Genomic DNA, 19,755 nt, shown 5'->3' with positions numbered 1-19,755 from the left:
GAAAAACTCCAAGACTGTTCAATGTGTTTGGCTACCTCATGACGAAGAATTTATCAATTAACTAAAAGATTATGGAGAGAAAAATAAGGATTGCCCTTGTTGACTTGATGAGAAATGAGGGTACACAGAAATGAAATCCAAGACTGTGAGGATCAGAAGTCAAATATCAGGTTCCAAACAAAGTCAGAATTATGGGATATTCAAACTGAGAACAGAGGGCACAAAACCACTAAGAAGTGGCCAAATACCTGCTTTGAAACCATCACTAGAGAACCAAGGCTTAAGAAGAAGAAGCCAAGGCCTAAGAAGAATTAAATTTGTTTTGAATTCTGGGTCCAACTGATTTGTGCAAATTCACAGCATTTGAGCCAGAATGAGAAAATAAATCTTAATGTCTCATTCTGGTGATTTCTTCTCAATGCCATCTTGCTTGTGCCACCTGCAGTCACAATTTTCAATTTTCAATCCTCCAAAAATCCCATCCATAGGAGAGATAAAAGGCAAACACACTCTGGGAGCAGTGCAGAAGTGCAGCGTTGTAGGATTTCCTCGGGTAATTGATTTTCTGTATGTGTTAACAAGACAATACACAGTATCGTTTGTAAAGGCAACACATGCAGGATATCCAGAAGACAACATCCCCTGACAAAGAAAGCTACTTGAAAGAGCTTTGCACACTAAATTATTTCATGCATATTCATAACTTGATTAAAATATTAATACTGTAAAGTTGTAAGAAAAACAACAGGCACAGAAACAGCTTTTATTTACTTACACCAGGAGCTGAACATGGCACACACACAAAGGACTGTCAGCATTACTCAGTGCTGGAAACTCACACGTGTGCAATATATATCTGTATATTAGCCTGCAGATAAACATTTACTCCCAAGGGAGGCTGCTAATGAGACTCTGCTGTGGGGAAGATATCCAATTACTCCGAATGACATTTATATTTTAATCACATCACATGCACTGAAGAGCTTGAGGTTTGATGAAGCAATCCTTGAAAGACTTTGCCTTTTTAATCAATTAGCTCTCTAAACATCAGTGACGTGCTGTTGACGAGTCCTTGGGTTAAATATACAACAACAACAAATCCTCTCTCCCCGCCAGGAGGAAACAATGTGCTCTTCTAAAACTTCTGAAACAGGTGCAAAAGTTTTCCTCATAGAAGACACCTAAAACAGAACACTAAGAAATAAAGACACCCCCCAGGCTCACTCTGAGCTACCACACAGGGAATTCATTTTAGGACAGATGAAAAGCTTTGTTTTAAGGGCAACACTCCTGTGTAAAACCATCAGACTCACTCACAAATCCTTTTATAATTGGCTTATCTGAATAAAACAAAGTCAGGCAAAACAATTTGCTTTCTTCAAGCAACCTGTAAGTGACAAAAGCCACTGCACACATGGAGGTGAAAGTTTGGTCATTTTTAACATGTTTCAGCATTAATCAGCATTTTAAGATGCTCCAAGTCATAGAAATAAGTACAAAAATGAAGAAAAACAGAGCTGCACGACCCTAATCCAATCATTCTTCAAATTAGTATTGGATTTTTCCTGTAAACAGTAAATCCTCATGGCTGGTGTATTAAACAACAGACCACTGCTATTTCTGAGAGCTTGCATGAAAAGCCCACTTTAAAAATGAAACTCAGTTCTGTACTCACAAATATTTCTTAATAAGTAAAAACCTAGAACTGAGTCAGTTGTTATCATTATCCTCCCTAAATGGCTCTGAATTAAACCAAAAATGTGCATTAACAAGATTCCAAGATTCCTAATTCAGTCAGATCAGGGCAGCCCAATCAAAAGGTGCAAGGATAAATATTTTGAAAGCTAAAAATTTATTTGATAATTAAGAAACTGGGAGAAAATGTGGAGCAGAACAGAAATATCACCATCCTTGTAGTTTGGATCTTGCAGCTTGAGAGCTATTTTGCTGAAGGTGCTCAAAGATACCTATTTAACTTTGCAGTAAAGTTCGTATTTAGGTACATTTTTTTTCCTGCAACCACTTGTTTTTGGGTTTTGACGCTTTGTTGTTTGGAGTTAGGGTTTGTTAGCTTATATTTTTAACTCCTGCAACTCAATTTTCCTTATAATAGGAAATTCCTTAAAAGTCCTTATAATAAATCTCTTCTAACTAATCCCTCCTTCAATACCACTAAATCCTGAGGGCTAAAATGCCCTTTAGCACAGATCTCTATAAAGGCAGAGAAGCTTGAGTTGCTAAATTTCAATACCTAATCTGGTCTTTAATTGCTAAGTGAGCTCTCAGCAATTGCCATGAACACAACACCTAGAACTGAGTCAGTTGTTATCATTATCCTCCCTAAATGGCTCTGAATTCAACCAAATCAATACTCAACTACCAAAAATGTGCATTGCTTCTAAGGGTGCCCATCTGCAGGATAGAAGAGATCTTATATAACAAGTACAGGTTTCTGCCTTTGATGGAATGACTGACGTTGATAATTATGGCAACTGGAAGAAAAAGAAATTGCCAGTCTTAAACATAGAAAACATGGTTGCTCTTGATCTAAAATACATTCAAATTGGCAATACACTCAGTTTCAGCAATCATCAACAGAAGTTTTCACACCTCCATTTTTATGAAATGACATTTATTACCAAGCAAAGCACCAGAGTGGAATGTGCACCTTTTTCTTTTGCATTCTGGGATACAAAATATGCCAGTCTATTGCTGGGAGTGACACGAGCTGTTAGGTTGAAGCTCAAAGACATCTGGGAGGCACAGATGGTTCAGAACCCTCAAGTAGCTGTGGAACCATTCCCTTCAAGGTCAGGCTTCTGCCACTGCAAGGATTGCTAATGACACAAAGCCAGCAAGACCTTTTCAGAAAGGGCTCCTTCTCCTCTGTCCAGTTCCTCATTTCCTGGCACTCACCACAGAGATGAGCTCAGACCCAGCCTCAAATCATTTCTGTTAATGGCTTTTCCTCTCCAAGGGAGGTGAAACTTGCAGCCCTTCCACTCCTAGAAATCTCTTCTGCAGGAGAGCTCAAGCTGCTGCTGCCTGGATTCCAGTCCCAGGGCTTCCAAATTCACCAGTGAATCTCTGAAAAGAGATTCCTGAACTGAACTCAATGCTCCATAAAAAACTTTGCACTGGCTCTCTATAAAACCACAGGAAACAGAGTGTTTAAACCTCTGCAACATAAAAGTTCCAAAATGTGAATAATTGCCACTTTAGAAAACTGAGGGAACTATTGAATACTATTGCAATAGCAAAAGATCACTTCTGTGCTAATATTATCTGAATAGGAAAGCTCTCCTTTTGGCCTACCTAGAGATGATATTCTTGCAACCATTACCAGCAAATAAAGTGCAGCTCTTCATGAAACTAAATAGTGACCTGAATTTGGAACACTACCATGCCCATCACTTTCAGATGTCAATGAATGCTCTGAATGACCTATTGAAATACCAGAATTATTCCCCAGAATCCAAATGAGGCAAAAACTGAGCTGTGTGAAAATATGAGAATTCTTCCACAGGCATTTGCCATTATGGTGACTCTACCAAGAGCTTTTCTGTTAGCTACCTTTCCTCAGAAGATTTTGGATCAAAGGCATAAAGAGTGGTGAAAATAATGGAATATTTTAGAGAGAAATAAAGAGAGAAGAAAAGCACAACCAAGAAATTACTGATTATTATGGTTCATGATTTACATATCATAGTAATAAGCTACATGAAGAGATCTCCTATGGGGTGGTGTAGGTGATGAATTACACACACAATCATAAAGAAGAGAAAGGTTCTGATGTAGCATCAGCTTCTGAAGTCTTTGCTCGCCCTGTAACTCCATGTATTCCAGAAAGGAGTTCTGTTGACAGGAACAGGTCTACTTTCAAAGTGAGATGCAACTGAACTGACAGGTATCAAAGGCACCTCACAGGGTTTTGTTGCAAATCAAAAGATTTGCATCAATATTCAGGAGAAATGAGCACCGAGGAAAAAATCAAACACCAGTAAATTGGACAAGTTATTAATTAACCATGAGGGATTCAGAAAAGACTCATCAAAGCATTCAGTTTCATCGGGTCTAAGTCAATATCACAGCTTAACAGATGTCCTGTACTGCCTGCATCTGTGACCAACAGCATCCATCCTCAGGAAAACAAGCGAGCAAACAGCAAAATGTGATCCCGGTTCTGTGGTACTCCTGAGAGATCACAAAGACTGAGAGCACTCATCTTTAAACAGTTAGCAATAGAAATGAAAGCTTGTGTAACTTTTCATTGTTCAAATGCAGGCAGAACACAAACTGAGTGGAAGAAAGGGCTGCAATACACAAAGCAAAATGATGGATAACTGCTTTCTCCTAAAAAAAAAAAAAAAAAAAAAAAAAAGCTAAGAGAATAAATGGTCCTGCAGCGATAGCTGCACATCTTTCAACAAGCAGATTTTCGTGACTTTCCTCCCTGCCCCAACAGAGTGCGGAGAAGCTTCCGAAACCCTTTCTCCCACGTTTCGTCTCCCGCGGTCCCTGCTCAGCTCCAGCGCCGGCGCTGCAGCTCCGCGGGCCCGGCGCTCCAGCTGCTGCCAGATCCAGCTGTTGAGGCGCGTTCACAGCCCCGCCGGGTGAGACTTGACCCCACAGACCGCCACCGACCCACCAGCACCTTTGAGGCTGCATTGTTTTGGCTGGTGGCTTCTTGCGCACTTCTCTCCCAAACAGCAGCTTCTCCAAGAAAAATTCCACTCGGCTCTTCGGCAAAACGCCGGGGCTGGGAGAGTTCCCTCAAAGCCTCACCTGGGCGAAATATTCCACCCTGAGCATCCCTGAGGGGGCACCGGCGGCTGCTCGGGCATCCCGAGAGGGGTTCGCACCCACCGGGCGAGCCCCGCACCTCCATCCCGCACCTCCCTCCCGCACCGCCCGGCCGGTGCGAGCGGCTCGCAGAGCAGCACGGGCCGAAGTTGCCGCGGTGCCGCTGCCCGCCGCCGCCCGCCGCTACTCACACGAAGACCCCGAAGAGCAGCACCCGTATGCCGATCTCGATCGCCAGCTCCCGCATGGTGGGTCCGGCGCTGCCGCAGCCCCGCACGCCGCCTGTCACGCCCGGGGGCAGCGGGGCCGCCTCGGGCCGCCCGTCCCGCAGCGCCGGAGCCCCGCGCGGAGCCCGCCCGGCCCCGCCATCCCTCGGCCGCCGCCGCTCTGCGGGGCGCGGCGCTGGCGCGGCGGAGCGAGCGCCGGGGGAGGGTCCCGGTGAATAACGCCGTGTCTGTCCCCGATCGGGGGAGGGTCCCGGTGAACAACGCGGTGTCCCCGCTCGGGGGAGGGTCCCGGTGAATAACGCGGTGTCTGTCCCCGCTCGGGGGAGGGTCCCGGTAATTAACGCGGTGTCCCCGATCGGGGGGAGGGTCCCAGTAATTAACGTGGTGTCCCCGCTCGGGGGAGGGTCCCGGTGAACAACGCGGTGTCCCCGCTCGGGGGAGGGTCCCGGTGGATAACGCGGTGTCACCACTCGGGGGAGGGTCCCGGTAATTAACGCGGTGTCCCCGCTCATGGGAGGGTCCCGGTGGATAACGCGGTGTCCCCGCTCGGGGGAGGGTCCCGGTGGATAACGCGGTGTCCCCGCTCGGCGGAGGGGGCCGGGGATCCTGGGGATTTCCCCTCCCCGCCTCCCCGCCCGCCCCGCGGCGCTGCCGAGCGGAGCCGCAGCCGAGCCCGGCCGGGTCCGTCCCGCCGCCCGGGGCTCGCCGGCACGGGGACGCTGTGCCCGCCTAAGGCGGGGAAGGGGCGCGATGAGAGCGATTTCTCCGCTCCTCTTGGCGCGGCGCTCCGCATCCTTCCCTGGAGGGAACCCATCGGTGCGCGGGGATGGCTCCCCAGGGCACCGCCGCCGCACGCTGGATGGCAGCTCCGGCCGTGGGCCGGCGGTCCGGGGCTCATCGCTGGCTCGCAATGAAGCCCCGCGCTTGGAAAGGATGAAGAAGAGCAATAATGAACGGGGCCGGCGGGAGGGAGCATCGCCGCACACGGATAACGCCGGGTGTTCACAAACCCGCGCTGCCGGCCCGGTGTAAGAGGGACAATCACGCACCGCACCAGCCGAGCCGAGCCTGGCCATTCGCTTTATCTTGCCATAAAGGACTAACACAGCTCGAACACGCTCTGCTGCATGTGTTTATATAACAGGCTTTTCACCTGCTCACACATCCGTGCCGTACTAAACCCTACTCCTCATTGTTAATGCAGATAACCCAGCGTGGCGCCCCGGTGTCCCTTGGTCAGATTCTGCATAATGTGTGATATTATAGCCTAAAGATGTCATTAACCCAGTGCCTGTTCTTTCCCAGAGATGAGTTTAGCTAAACATGCAGAGGTTGTTGTTATATGTGACCCCAAATTGCTGGGATGGGAGAAAGGCAGCAAAACAAGCAATGATTTGGTTTAGTCCTGTGATCCCTCCAATCCATCCACCATTCTCTCAATGGCATTCTCTGAGTTGCCCAATCCTTGTATTGTCTCAGTCTACTTTTGCACAGAGTTCACTTAACTTCCTTTGACATCCTAAGCATGGAGAAACTCCAGAACATCTTTAGTGTAAGAGAGTTTCAGCCTTAAGTCATGAAAGGCAGCAAACTAATTCACATTTAAATGTATTTAATTATCTGCTTTCTTAGAGCATTTGAAGGGGATGTCCTCCAGGAAAGTGTTCGTAGCTATTAACACTGCACATATCTACAAACCAGCCATCAGGACTGCAGCAGGAATCCAATCCACTTTCCTACATGATTATTGCTGCAGAATTAATGCCAGAGAGGCTTTGTTAAGCCTATCTGCCTAATATATGCACTGTGCATTAAAGGGAAGCTTTGAACTCTGAATTAACTACTAAGCAGTAAAACTTTTATTGACCATGTTTGTGGAAGAACAGAGACATAAGATTCTGTGCTAAACTCATCTACAGAGAACTACACCAGTGCTTGATTTGTTGCAAGGAGAATTACCAAAACCCAGAAAACCCAGATGTGTGACTGGCATTGGAGAAAACACTAACCATCTTACTTATAAAAAGACATCTTTCTCCCTTTTATTTCATTAATTTCCAGACAAAGCTCAGTCAGCTACTTATATTCTGGATTTTAAAAAATGTAATTTGCTCTCAGGAAGCAAAGCTAAATTGTGAAATCTCCGTATTCAACTGGTGGTGGCGGTGGCAAAGGACATGCCACCTTCCTTTGAGGGCACTCAGTTGGTCTTCTGTTGCCAAATATTTGTACTTCCTCTGATTTGTGCCCCCAGTGACTGAAGGTGTACCTACACTCCTGGCAGGTGTGCACAGGAATAATCCTTGTTTTTATTAATAGTCAGAAATAGCCTCGTAATTTGTGTGGATCAAGCCAGTCATGAAACAAGGAGTTCTCCTTACAAATGGAACAAGATTTGTCTTGCTGCAGTGTTCTGGCTCTCCAACATGTATCAGCTGATGGTGATTTATGAAGCATAAATACTTCAGACTGATTTTTCTTTTTTAACTAGACCCAGCTTGCAGCTGGTTGCTGAACAAAAACTTGCGTTGACTTTTAAACTGAATATGAGCTATCATGGTAAATAGCAAGAAAAAGATTTTAGGCTAAATTGTGGAATTAAGCTACAAGCTAGCAGGAGGTACAGCACAGCCACTGCACTAGAGCACATTCCTAGAGCAAACCACGGTGACCCTGGAAACATCCCAGATTTTTATCTATCCCTACACCAGGCACAGCAGGTGCCCTCAAAGCTATTTATGCTTTTAAGAGTGACTGGAGGGGAGAGAGAACTGATCCCACCCCGATGGAGGCAGCTGTCCATCCTTTTAGGGGGCTATCTTGGGTTCCCTGTACTTTTCTCTCACAAAGATTAGTTTCTCTTTGAGCCACCTGCAGCCAACTTTCAGTCCTCAAAGAGGTGCTCACAGCCAGAGCTGACCTGGCTTTTCTGGAGATTACAGCCTTGTGCCAGGATGTGTGCATGATTCTTACCTGCCTTGGGGCAAAATCATGGTAAGCTGAGCTTAAAAAAATCTTGATTTTTCTATCAAAACAGGAAAATTTCATCCTGCCAAAAGGCTGTGGAAAATAGCAAGCTTGCAGCAGAAGGGACATGAGAAAAAACCAGGTGGTAGTAACACCTGAAACTCTGAAACCAGGCAAGAGTCTCAACACAACACATAAAAGTGAAATTATTTTGTATATTTTAAAAAGGATTCAAAGGATGTTGAATAAAGTTTTCATACCTTTCATAGTTCTGACAAAAAATCAGGAGCTGCTTGGCAGACAACTCTCATTTTGGAGTGATTTACACTCAGATTTGTCACAGGACATAAAACTGATGTGGGTTCAGATCCACTGAGATCAAATATCAAGACATGTCTGGATGAACAACTTTTCCAGTTTTCCACTGCCTGAGTCTGTAGACAACCAGATGTTTAAGCAAAAACTGCTGGTCAAAGAAACACTAAAATCCAGCCTAACACGACACCAGGGCAGCTTTTTATTCTTTAGCAATTACAGTCCACTAAACCACCTATTATTCTTTCAAAGATATAAATGAAGAGTTATTTTAGCTCTTTCTTACATTGTCTTTACTTCTGTCAGTATTATTTTTTCTTTTTGCCTTTTACCACTTCTCCTCCTGCCTGCTTGAGTATTTAAATATAGGTCAAAGTGGAGAAAAGCCCTTTTTCCCCTTCCTTTCCTGCATACGCATTCCCTGTGCACAGTCTGATCTGTGCTGCACACCCAGATGCAGTGCACAGCCCTCGGCTGGAGATTCAGCTATAGAAGGACTCCAGTCATGGAGGGTTTTATCAAAAAAAGCAGAATCAAGACTGAGATAGTTTTATTTATTCTGTACATGTCTACAGAGATGCATATGGCAATGTGAATTTCCCGTTATCATTGGATTTGGCTGCTATTCCACATACATTGCTGCTGGTCTCTTTCCTAAGTAGTTATGGGTGCAAAAGAAACTTCAGGCAATAAAACTCCAAAGGAATTAAAAACCTCAATCAGCATGAAGCAGCCTTACCCACCTTAATTGCCCTGGACATCATATTTAAAACATTTATAAAAGCAAATCATTAATGCTTCTGTTTAGTTACTCTGCAGGTGCCTCCAACTGGCTCCTGATTGTGCCTAATTAAACAGTTCTGAACATTAATGCATCGGCGAGCTTCAGCAGTTGCCGTTTAATGAAGTTGTGTCAAATATTTCATCTGGGAATTTTTTTGGGGGGTGAATGCATGTGCTTGGGGCCATCTGGTGGAGCAGGACTACAACGCACTGAACGTGCTGCTGCCCACCCGGGGCAGACTCCCCTGGCCATGCCCGGGCATCCCGGGCATCCCGGGCATCCCACCCTGCCAGCACAGCCAGCCCTGGCTGCTCTCCTTCATGGACTCACCTGGCCACTCCCGGGCATGAGGAACCCCTGAGGGAGCTGGGGGTGCTCAGCCTGGAGAAAAGGAGACTCAGGGGTGACCCCATCACTCTCCACAGCTCCTGGAAGGTGCCTGTGCTCAGCTGGGGTTGGGTTCTTTCTCCAGGCAGCACTGACAGAACCAGAGCACACAGCCTCAAGCTGCTCCAAGGGAAATCCAGGTTGGATATCAGGAAAAAGTTTTTCACAGAAAGGTGATAAAGTTCTGGAATGGCTGCCCAGGGAGGTGGTGGAGTCCCCACCCCTGGGTGTGTTTAACAAAGCCTGGATGTGGCACTGGGTGCCAGGGTTGAGTTGAGGGGTTGGAGCTGGGTTGGACACAATGATCTTGAAGGTCTCTTCCAACCCAGTGATTCTGGAATTCTGTGACATCCCAGACATCCCATCCTGCCAGGACATCCAGCCCTCTGTGCTCTCCTTTATGGACTCACCTGGCCACTGCCAGGCATCCCAGATATCCCACCCCTACAGAACAGCCAGCCCTCTGGGCTCTCTATCTGTTGTCCATGGAATTTCTCTACTAAACCCTGACTTTTTTCAAAATGTGTCCTTTATAACTCTTCTAGACCAAGAAATGTTTTCAGCCAGTACAGCACTGCCTCTAATAATCATCATCTTGGGAAAATTTGATTAGTCTAAACAATTAAATTCACATATACATGAAACTGAGATAAATTATTTATGAGCCAATTGACATTTACACCACTGGTGCTGTTAGTACTCAATATACTGTGTGTATTGTTATGGGGTTACTGTTGTAAAAGTATTCATGCTCCCATTATAAACTTGTGATAAATTCAAGTCTTTAACCTTTACAATATTTAGGGCTCTTGTGCAGTGTTTAGCAAGAGACTGTGACTTAAAGCAGACATCTGCTATCTTTAATCTTGAGTAACACTTCATGCCAAGAATGGCCTTATTGACTTCAATGAAATTGTTGTGTAATTACTTTTTATCTTTTTCTTTTTTTTTTTTTTCTTTTTTGGTCTTCTAAATGTAGTAGAAGCTTGCCAACCATTGCTGCAGTCATTTCAAATTGCTCTTGACTTGAAAGGGAGCACAGTGATGCAGGATAATTAAATAGAAGAAGTAAATGGAAGAACAAGTTCTACATAAGTGGAGGAAAACAAAATAAAATGGCCAATTGTCTTGGGCAGGAGTGAGCTGCAAAACAAATACTCCAGGGTTTGAACGTGGCCTCATGGGTTGTTGCTGGTAACAATAAAAGGCTGTTTGTTCATGTTTCATTTGGATTCTTGGAAACCACAAGCCATTTCTCCTGGATTCTTAATAAAGCAGTCAGAATTTTGAAGCCACTCACAGCAGGAATTTGTTCTAACCCAAATTTACTGGAAATAGCCCCAGGAAGGGTAAAGTAGGGTGAGACAGTGTATTAATACATTTTCAGACTACACTCCCCTTTAAGCTGTCCCAGGAATCCCACACTGAGAGCACAGATCTGCATCCCCAGCCCTGGAAGAACACTGAATTTGGGGGCTGTGCTCACTGCAGTGCTGCCTGAGGGCTTCAGGAGCAATGTCCAGGGTTTTCCCAGCAGGAATCACGTCTTGCTGCTCTTCTGAGGGATCCTCAGCCACTGATCGTGTCAGTGATTTGTAGGAGCAGAAAAATAGGATTTTCTGCTCGATGAGAACAAGACCAATTTCTAAGTTGTAGCTCTGAGTGACTGCAAAAGCGATTTCCTAACCCAGGAAACAACACCAGGCACCTAATTCATCTTTAAATTCTGTGGTGCTGTGAGACTGGGCGCATTGTGGCAAAAGGAGCATTTTACTTTTTCTCCACACATCAATTGCAGGCTGAAGTGCCTGGTCAGTAAGTGCAGAAGTGGAATCACCCTTAATTCCATGGCTAATTGGGATACATTGATGATGTTTTGTCAGACTCATAGCACAGGTCAGAGGAGAGCTGAAGCATCCTGGCTCCATGAATGCCACTGAAGGCAAATTAAAATTAGACATGAACCCTTCGTGCTGTTTGGAACTGAGGCGGCAAAATTTTGTTTCCCAACTTGAACCCTGGAATTCATTCTTCTCAGCACTTATTAAGTCATAATTTATGTGCTTATTTAAATACCAAAGTCATTTCTGTCTGGCCCATCCAGCATGATGCAGGCTACTGTTAAATGAAGATACTTGGTTTAATTTGTATCATTTTCAATATATATTAGAGGATATATTTTACCAGTGCTCAAGAAGATGAAGGACAGAGAAAGCATTGAGGAGTATTAACTTCTGGATGCCTGGAAAATGCATTCACAGTTTCATTATTTGCTGAAAGATAAGCTTGGTGCTTATTTTTGCACTGTGACAGCCTCATTTTCTTTGCCTCCTATATTATCTATATTTAAAAAATCAGCAGCTCTGCAACTGGAGTAGGCTAAGGAGCTGATTGAGTCTGTGTGTGTGTGTGTGACTGCTAATTTTGCACATTTTGCTGCAGTTCCTCAAAGTAAAGACTACTAATTAATTAAAGGGAGATAGAATCCCAAGCAGTCAGTGTTCCAAGCCAGTTTTGTCATTAATGTTGCCTGGCAGAGGAAGTGCACAGCATTCCTGTAAAAATCCTATAATTTTGGACACCAGCATCTCCCTGAGCTGGCAAATCCAAACACTTTTCTCTAGGTAAGCCAGAGATTGCTGACCATATCTAAGTGGGAAATGATAACAGCTGTTGATAATGATGAAATCCAAGCACAGGCAGCTGATTTAGATTATCTGCCCCGAGCTTGGTGCCACCAGAATGGATGCTGGTCACTGGTTATGGCACCAATATTTAGGTTTCATTTTATGAGGCAACTTTGTCTCCTCTCAGAAGTAAAAATAAGGAATTTCTGTCACTGGGCAACTTCTCCTCAGAAAGCCAAAGGCAAATAGTAAATATTTATTTGACTTTTTAAACATATTATGCAATTTTATGCGTAGATATATAAATAGAGATAAATGAACAAACTCAAGCAAAATCAGTTCATGCATATTTTACTTTTTAAAACTGCAGACAGATTTTAATCAACTGGCTTTAAATAGTGAGTTTTTGTGCTGTCTGGGGGTAGAAAGGAAGCTGTTTAACATCATGCTACACCAACACTGCTGTGTGTAAATATTCAACTGCAGAGCTACTTTTGGCAAAACTATGACTTTCTGCTGGGCAAGTACCCACAAAAGGATCCTGTTGTGGATTCAGCCACAAATTACAAGGTTTTCAAAAGGATTTTGACTCAAAATAAATGAAATTGTGCAATTCCTATAAAATTCCTTACTGACCAAAACTAGTTCTGTGCATTTATCATAATCAATGTGGAGTCACAAGGGCAATAATGATTAGCTAATTATTGCTGGGGTTTAGGGAAGAAACTAATATTTCCCTGAATGCTTCATTTCTGCAGACAGAAAAGAACAGGGCAGCTCTGTTGGCAATTCAGCCCTTAAATAAAACAGAATTTCTGTTGATGTTTCCAAGGCTTTTAGTGGAAGGCTTGACATGTTCTGTGCTCTAATTTATTCTAGAGGGAATATTTAACTCAACCTCAGTGGCAATGGGCTACAAGAAAGCAGTAGCTTCTTACCAGACTTAAGTTCAAGGTTCTTTAACTGAGTTGGCACTGAAATTGCAAATATGCACATGAGCTAAAATGCTTTAAAATCTCCAGGAAGGCATTTAATTAAGCACACTGAAAAATAAGGAATAAAGTTATTTTTTTCTATTAGATTGGCTACCCTGAGTATTCTGAGGTATTTTTTTTTCCATTTCCTACTGAATTTTTTATTTAAAAGAATAGTACAAATAAAAGAGAATTACTACTTCTAGAGAAAGATGTGAGAAAACCCAATATCTTCAGGCATCTATTTATACATTTTTTTCTTGAATAATTCATCCTTATTTGGTCCCCAGGGTAGTTAATGATAATTTCTAAATGTGGTGAGTAATCAGTTTTGCTAGATTTCTGCTGGATATGACAAAAAAGGCAAAAAAATAGACCCAAACATGAGCACATCTGACTACTTTCTAAGTATTAAAATTTTAAAAATAATTACCTTTTTCAGGATCCTCAGTCTTCTCATTTTGTCTTCCTGTCTTACAATTTTTGACTCTTAGGATTCACATTCTCATGTCTTGTTTTCTCCTAGTAAAAAATACAGAGTTTTCTAAATAGTGGACATGAACTATCCATTATATACCAAAATTAAAGGTTAACTTTAGTAAAATAATGAAAAAAAAAAACTATGTTTCTTTAGGTGGTTCCAAAACTATGGATCCCCAGTTTGCCCAGCAATCATGAAGTGTGGACAAGTTTTTTTGGGAAGTGGCATTCCATTCAGTTTCCTACACTCAGGTGGAATAAATTGAATTAATGCATCCTTGGAGCCAAATAAAAAGTTCATTTATTCTTAATTTTAATCCTCTGTCATTTTTTAAAGTATCTTTTTCACATTTCTTCTTCTTTGTCTTCATCTTCTTCCTCCATCTACTTTGTTTTTTTTCCTCCTTCAAAGAGTTAATATCTTCTCCCAGCCCCATTTTCTAGCTGTTGATAATCAAAACATATTTACTGAACTGCATTTTAGGTCTTGATGGAGAAAGGGGATAAAGTAATGTTTCAATGCTGGTATTAACATAGTCCACAGGAGTGATCCTCTTCATGCATGGAATTGAGACAAGTTTAGATTTACAGTGGAACAAAAATATCAAAGCATTCTCTCATCTATATAATCCCAAAATAACCTCAATTTCTCCTTATTTCTGAAGGGACTATGACTTGCTCTCATTTGTAATTTTCTGCAACTGGAAAGAGCAGTGGAAAGGCTCTAATTCCAGATCTTGAGATTTAGAGTTGCAAACAAAGGTTTTAGTAGTGGAGTGGAGAAGGCCACTTTTGAATAAGGGAATAATCTTGTGATTTGTTTTAATGCTGCTTTCAGTCCATGGATTTGGGCTGGAAATTCCCATCCATGCTTTCAGGATAAGGTTCTTTAAATCCTGGCCTAGAAAACTTGTTTGGGTTTACTATTTCCTTGCTTTTGAAGGAAGCATCTGGATATATCAAGAAGAAAATATCACCTTTTTTTTTTTTTTTTTTTTTTTTGTTTTTTTTTGTTATGGTGTGAGGGTAAAAATAGTTCTTTTTAATGAAATATGCAGTCTTTAACTACAGTTTTACAAGCTGCTCGTGGGCACACCACTGAATCATCAGTGGACTCTGAAGTACTGGAATATTTCTACTATTAATGCAGTTTTATTACACAACAATTGTAAATTTTAATTAGTGACTTTTTGAGAATGGCACTAAGATCTGAGTTTACAACATTTAAATTCAAATGTACATAGATGGAGAGATAAAAGAAGTATGATCTCATCTGACTTTAAACTGAAAATATAGTGATGGAACTTTAAATATAGTGATGGAAAGATTTAGGAAATATTGCAGATCAAATAAGTGATTTTATAGGTATAAAAGGTATATTTTTTTAATGTGTGAGTACTTACAGGTCAGGAGCACTGGACATTTGCTTCAAGTTTTCTTTTCAGTAAATGAAGACACAACAGTTTTCTGCAATTGTATGATCTTCACAGACCTGTCAGGAAGAGAAATTCGTAACTTTGATTTACCAGGGATAATTTGAAGCAGAAGTTCTGTGCTGGGGGACTTAAAAAAATTGTGAGTGTGCTACCTGTTGTAGTAATGGTGATCCAAACAATGGAGTCATAAAATCATTTAGGCTGGAAAAGATCATTGAGCCCAAAAATTAACCCATCACTGACTTCTGTCTCAGACTCAGGGTGGAAAGGAATCTGTGCACAAGTTCCTGCAAGGCAGAAATCCATATTTCCTAACTGTGGCACAGAGCTGCATCTCCTTTTGAATTTTCTGTACCTTTCAAGCCGTCCAAAGAATCAGAGCAATATTAAATTGCATTCCTGTCAAGAGAATGGAAAAGTAAGGCTAAAGCTTCAGGAGTTTTCCTTGACAATAAACCTATTACAGCAACTTATTTTGTATCTAGAGACAGCAAATAAGGCTCAGGAAATGTATGAGCAGCCAGCCTGGTTGTTTAAAGTGTCTGATTCACTCTCTGAAGTGTAAAGTGCCTTGGATAAAGAAATGCCAACACAAAAATACAAAGGAAGCAAAATCGGGTATTTCTTCAAAAATGATAGCTCTGTATAGATGATAATGATACATGCAGATAAAAATGAGAGTGAGGGAGTGAAAAAGTCTTAAGTTCAGCTCCTGAGCTGTAACTGGATGTTGCCTTTGTGCTTTATTACTTTAATTGTGTCTTTTATTATGTCTTTTTTATAAAGCCCCTTCTGCAGCAGTCTGATACTTTTGATGTTTAGGAGACAAAACCAGTCCTGTGCACAGTGGGCATCTGTGTTGCACCAACACCATGCAGTATTTACATCAATATTTTAAAATTTAGAATGCTTTCTTTACTCAAAATATTTTTTTTCTTCAAAACAGCTACAAGATGAAAGGACAAAAAAAAAAAAAAAAAGGCTCTTTCTCCTTTGAAGAAAATATTGATTTCAAAGGCACATAAAGTCATCACAATCTAAAGTGAGATGAAGATAACAGCTCCTAACCAAATCACCACAGCCTAAGAACAGCAGTTCTTAGGAATCATTAAAAGAATTGCACAAATATTAAAGAATTTGAATATTACAGAATGTATCACATACACTGCTTTCCATATCTATTTATTATGAAGGTATTAGCTTGAATTTTTGCATGAATCAAACCTTGTCATGCCATATGGGAAAGCTGCCAATTATTTCATTGACTGTTATTCCCTACAACATATCTGTCCTAAAATACCTGCCAGCACATTGTATTATGTGCTCTCAAAATCTTGCATTTCATATTGCCACTGTTAGAACAAAGGCAGCAATGACATTCAGCTCTCTTTCAAACCAAAATTAAAACCTTTTAGAACCAAAATTCTGTAATAATTCCAAAAGATCTGGGTTCTCTCCCCAGTAACTTTTGTGTCTTCAAAGTAAACCTTTAGTGGGAGCCAAGAACCTCCCAGGTTAGTTTTGAGTTCTGGGTGAGCTTTGCCAGCCAGAAGTTTGACCCGTGAAACAAGAGCATAAATATCCCCAAATTTTGAAAGTATTTACACCTGCTAGGCAATCTTCCAAAATTCTTCTCTGCTTTTAAAAAAGAGTTGAAATAACAAGTTGAAGTGTCTCTGTGAAGACTGGAAAATAAAGGGTTTAGATTCAATTAATTATGGCACTGAAAGGATCCAATTTCTGGAAAATCTATTTTTATTTTCCATGCAAGGCCAAACAATAAAAACAATTTTTTCTCAGGGAAGGAAAAAAAAAAAGAAAAAAAAATATACTGTTTTCCACAAAAATATAGACTTTACCAAATTCTCTATGAAATAGCAGTTTTTTCCCAAGCTGGCAGGTCTTGGCATAGACACAGGGAATAGGGACAGCTCCCCTGCTTGCACAGCCAACAACCTCACATCTAATAAAGGGAGATTACAATGAAGCATTCAGCTTTTTCTCCCTTTTTCTACATCCCCCAGCCCCTGCTCTGTTTTTGCCTCTGAGTGCCAATAGCAAAGCAGATGGGAGGCTACCCCTGTAAAAGAAGCAGAATTTTGAGTCATGGCAAAGAGATAAAAACTCTGAAAGCTGCCACAGGACGAGGAGAATAATGTCCCAGAGAGAGATGGAGTTGCACAAAACACATTTTATCCCTGCAAAATGGTGCAATTAAAAGTAGGAATCACTTAAAAAATAAAAGTGAGGTGGGAACTTCATGGGATGTTGAAATGATTTTGTATTTCATAACATTTCTTGAGGAGGAAAGAAGGGGATGGCTCAGAAACTCACAAATTATTCATTTCAGGATCAGACAAAATTGGAAAATCTTGGGGCTAAGGTGCTGTGCTTTCAGCTGTGATTACACCAGTGGAGCCAGGAAAAGAGAAAAACAAGTTCTGTGGTAAATAAAGGGATCCAGGCAGAGCAAAACCTCCGTGTTGATCTTTCTGCTGTCCTGGGGTTCTCCTCATGGGCAAAGCTTGCAAAGGGAAGGTTTTGCAAGCAGAGCAATATTCCAAACCTTTCTGGCATGTGTTACACGTGGATTTGTGTTTGTGGGGAGCCTCCCAGGAGTGGGCTCTGGGTGTGAAACTGCTGAGCACTCAGTGTCTGTACATTTAGGGGCTGTTCTGGACTGTGTCTAGGCTGGACTAAATGTCTGGGAGAGCATTCATTAGATGAGTTTCTAATTTAAAAAAATCTATAGATGAGTGTCCAGTCAATGGATCAGGTGGATCTTCCTGTTGGTTTCATCCAAATGAAGTTTGGTTTCTGTGCTCTGAGACACAATGACACCATCAAAATGTGGTCAAGGAGAATGATCTGGAGATTCTCTCACAAAGCTTGATGCCTCAGGTTCTAGCTTTTATATTTTTCAGGTTCTGTGCTGCGTTAGTGTGTGGGTCTGAGCTTCATATCAGGGGATGCTGAGCTCTCTGCACAGAGCAGGGAGACAAAACAATTCCTGCTCCAGCTGGGCACCAAGGACAAATGATCCAAATCTCAGCCCAGGAGCACAAACACCGTGGGCTGGAGAGAGAAAATCCAGCAGGGTGGGACTGCCTGGGCTGGAGCTGGAATGGGACAATGAACTCCAAGGTGCCAATGGAGCAGAACTGATCAAAGTGAGAGACCTTGTGACCAGTTGTGCATTTTGGGACCATTTTGGTTCATTTGGGTGCAGCCCTGGCTGGGCTCTGGTGCTGCCCAAGGTGGATCCATGGAGGAGATCCTTGAATAAATCCCTGCTTTATTCTTTAGCTCTGCCCAGCCTCTGCTCTAGGGCAGCCTGCACAAGGCATCAAGCTGCTGCTAACACACTACTGAGGGCAAAGCTTCAGCCACTGAAGATTCTGCATCCATTCAGGTTTTCAGTTTTCCAAACCCCAGGGCAATTCATCCCTCTCCTGGTGTGATCCCAGCAGATATTCCCTGGCTGGGCACATTTCACACCCTTCTGCTGTGACAGGGAGCTTTGCTGACTCCATCCACTCTTCCACAAAAAGCAGGCAAGGTACCAGAGATAGACACTGTTGCTTGTTCATTCACAAACCACTTCTCAAAATCCCTTTTCCTGTATTTATCTGTTGACCAAATGAGTATAAATGCTAAAATAGATGTTGTTGATCATCTAATTCTAAAAAAAAACCAAAACAAAAAACTAAAAAACAGGAGTGCTGAGCCAGAGACCTGTTTGAGAATGGCATCTCATCAAAAACCATCATTATCTCTTCTGAAAAAGGAAAATCCCACTTAAGTGCAGAGAGAGGTTAAAGTGGCAGGTCAGAAGTGGCTCAGGAGACAAGAGGGAATCTCTCAGAGAGGTTTACCTAAAGCCCTGGGATTTGGGGTCCAAATCCCACAAAGAAGATGAGAGCAAATGCTGCTCTAATGAGCTCTAATGCCAATTATAAATGGCATCCTCTGCTTGGCCATGAAACTCCATGTGGCAGCTGCAAGCAACACGTGGGCTTTTTAAATCATCTGGATTTCTTCCACAGAGGAAAAAAAAAATACATCCCTATTACTTCTTTTTATGAGCTCCACCTCTGGTGCCTTCTGCTTAATGATCAGTGCAGCATAAAACATCAGTCAACAAAAAGCAGCACAAACAATTTCCTTGGCTGATTTATCTCCTGTGTGGCTGCAGGAGGGAATGTAGGAAATGCCTTTTCCTTGCCCTGTTAGAGGCTGCAGATTACAGTAAGAACATTTCCAATATTTACTCAGTGCCCTAGGCTCAGGGCTGGTGGTGTTTCCAGAGAAAAGCCTCTTGCAGGTGTTCATAACTTAATTCCTTACTGAGACCCCTCAGATCTGTGTCAATGAATGGGTTTTTAGGAGGCTGATACTATTTAAAAAAAGGCTTTTCAAATAGGAATCAATTTTTTTCATACACTGAAGAAAGCTTTCATTACACATTCATGGGACTCAGAGAAAGGGGAGGAGAAAATTTATGTAGGTGTTCTCTCCTCAGAGCTTCCAACCTTTAACATGTTTGAAAATGCACCAGTAAGCAAAGCAACCTACCTAAAGTGCTTTAACACTTGCTAAAACATTTTTTAGTCCCCTCCTGCACTAACCCACACACATTTTAGGGATCATGGTGAAAAACTCACATTTAACAGCAAATTATGTCCATTTTATGCTCTTTTACAAGGAAATTCTGTGGAGACTCTTCCCCTAGCAACTTCTGCTACTTTATAAATT

General features: G+C 42.3%; 1 protein-coding gene across 2 annotated transcripts in view; it reads right to left on the bottom strand.

The window, feature by feature from the left end:
• PLPP4 (phospholipid phosphatase 4) overlaps window positions 1–7,177 on the bottom strand; it is a 49,444-nt gene extending 42,267 nt beyond the window's left edge. The window contains exon 1 of one of the 2 annotated variants that reach the window (XR_014956340.1): window positions 4,995–7,177. Coding sequence is in view for 1 of the 2 variants with exons in the window: in XM_021529283.3 (XP_021384958.1) it covers window positions 4,995–5,050 (56 nt within the window). In the remaining variant the exon portion in view is untranslated. The remainder of the gene's footprint in view (window positions 1–4,994) is intronic. The other variant, XM_021529283.3, reaches the window with a different exon arrangement.
• Window positions 7,178–19,755: the final 12,578 nt, after the last annotated feature.

Source organism: Lonchura striata, chromosome 6 (genome assembly GCF_050655825.1).
Source record: "Lonchura striata isolate lonStrDom1 chromosome 6, ASM5065582v1, whole genome shotgun sequence".
In the NCBI taxonomy this organism is placed as follows: Eukaryota; Metazoa; Chordata; class Aves; order Passeriformes; family Estrildidae; genus Lonchura; species Lonchura striata.
This window is presented reverse-complemented; position numbering and strand designations above follow the sequence as displayed.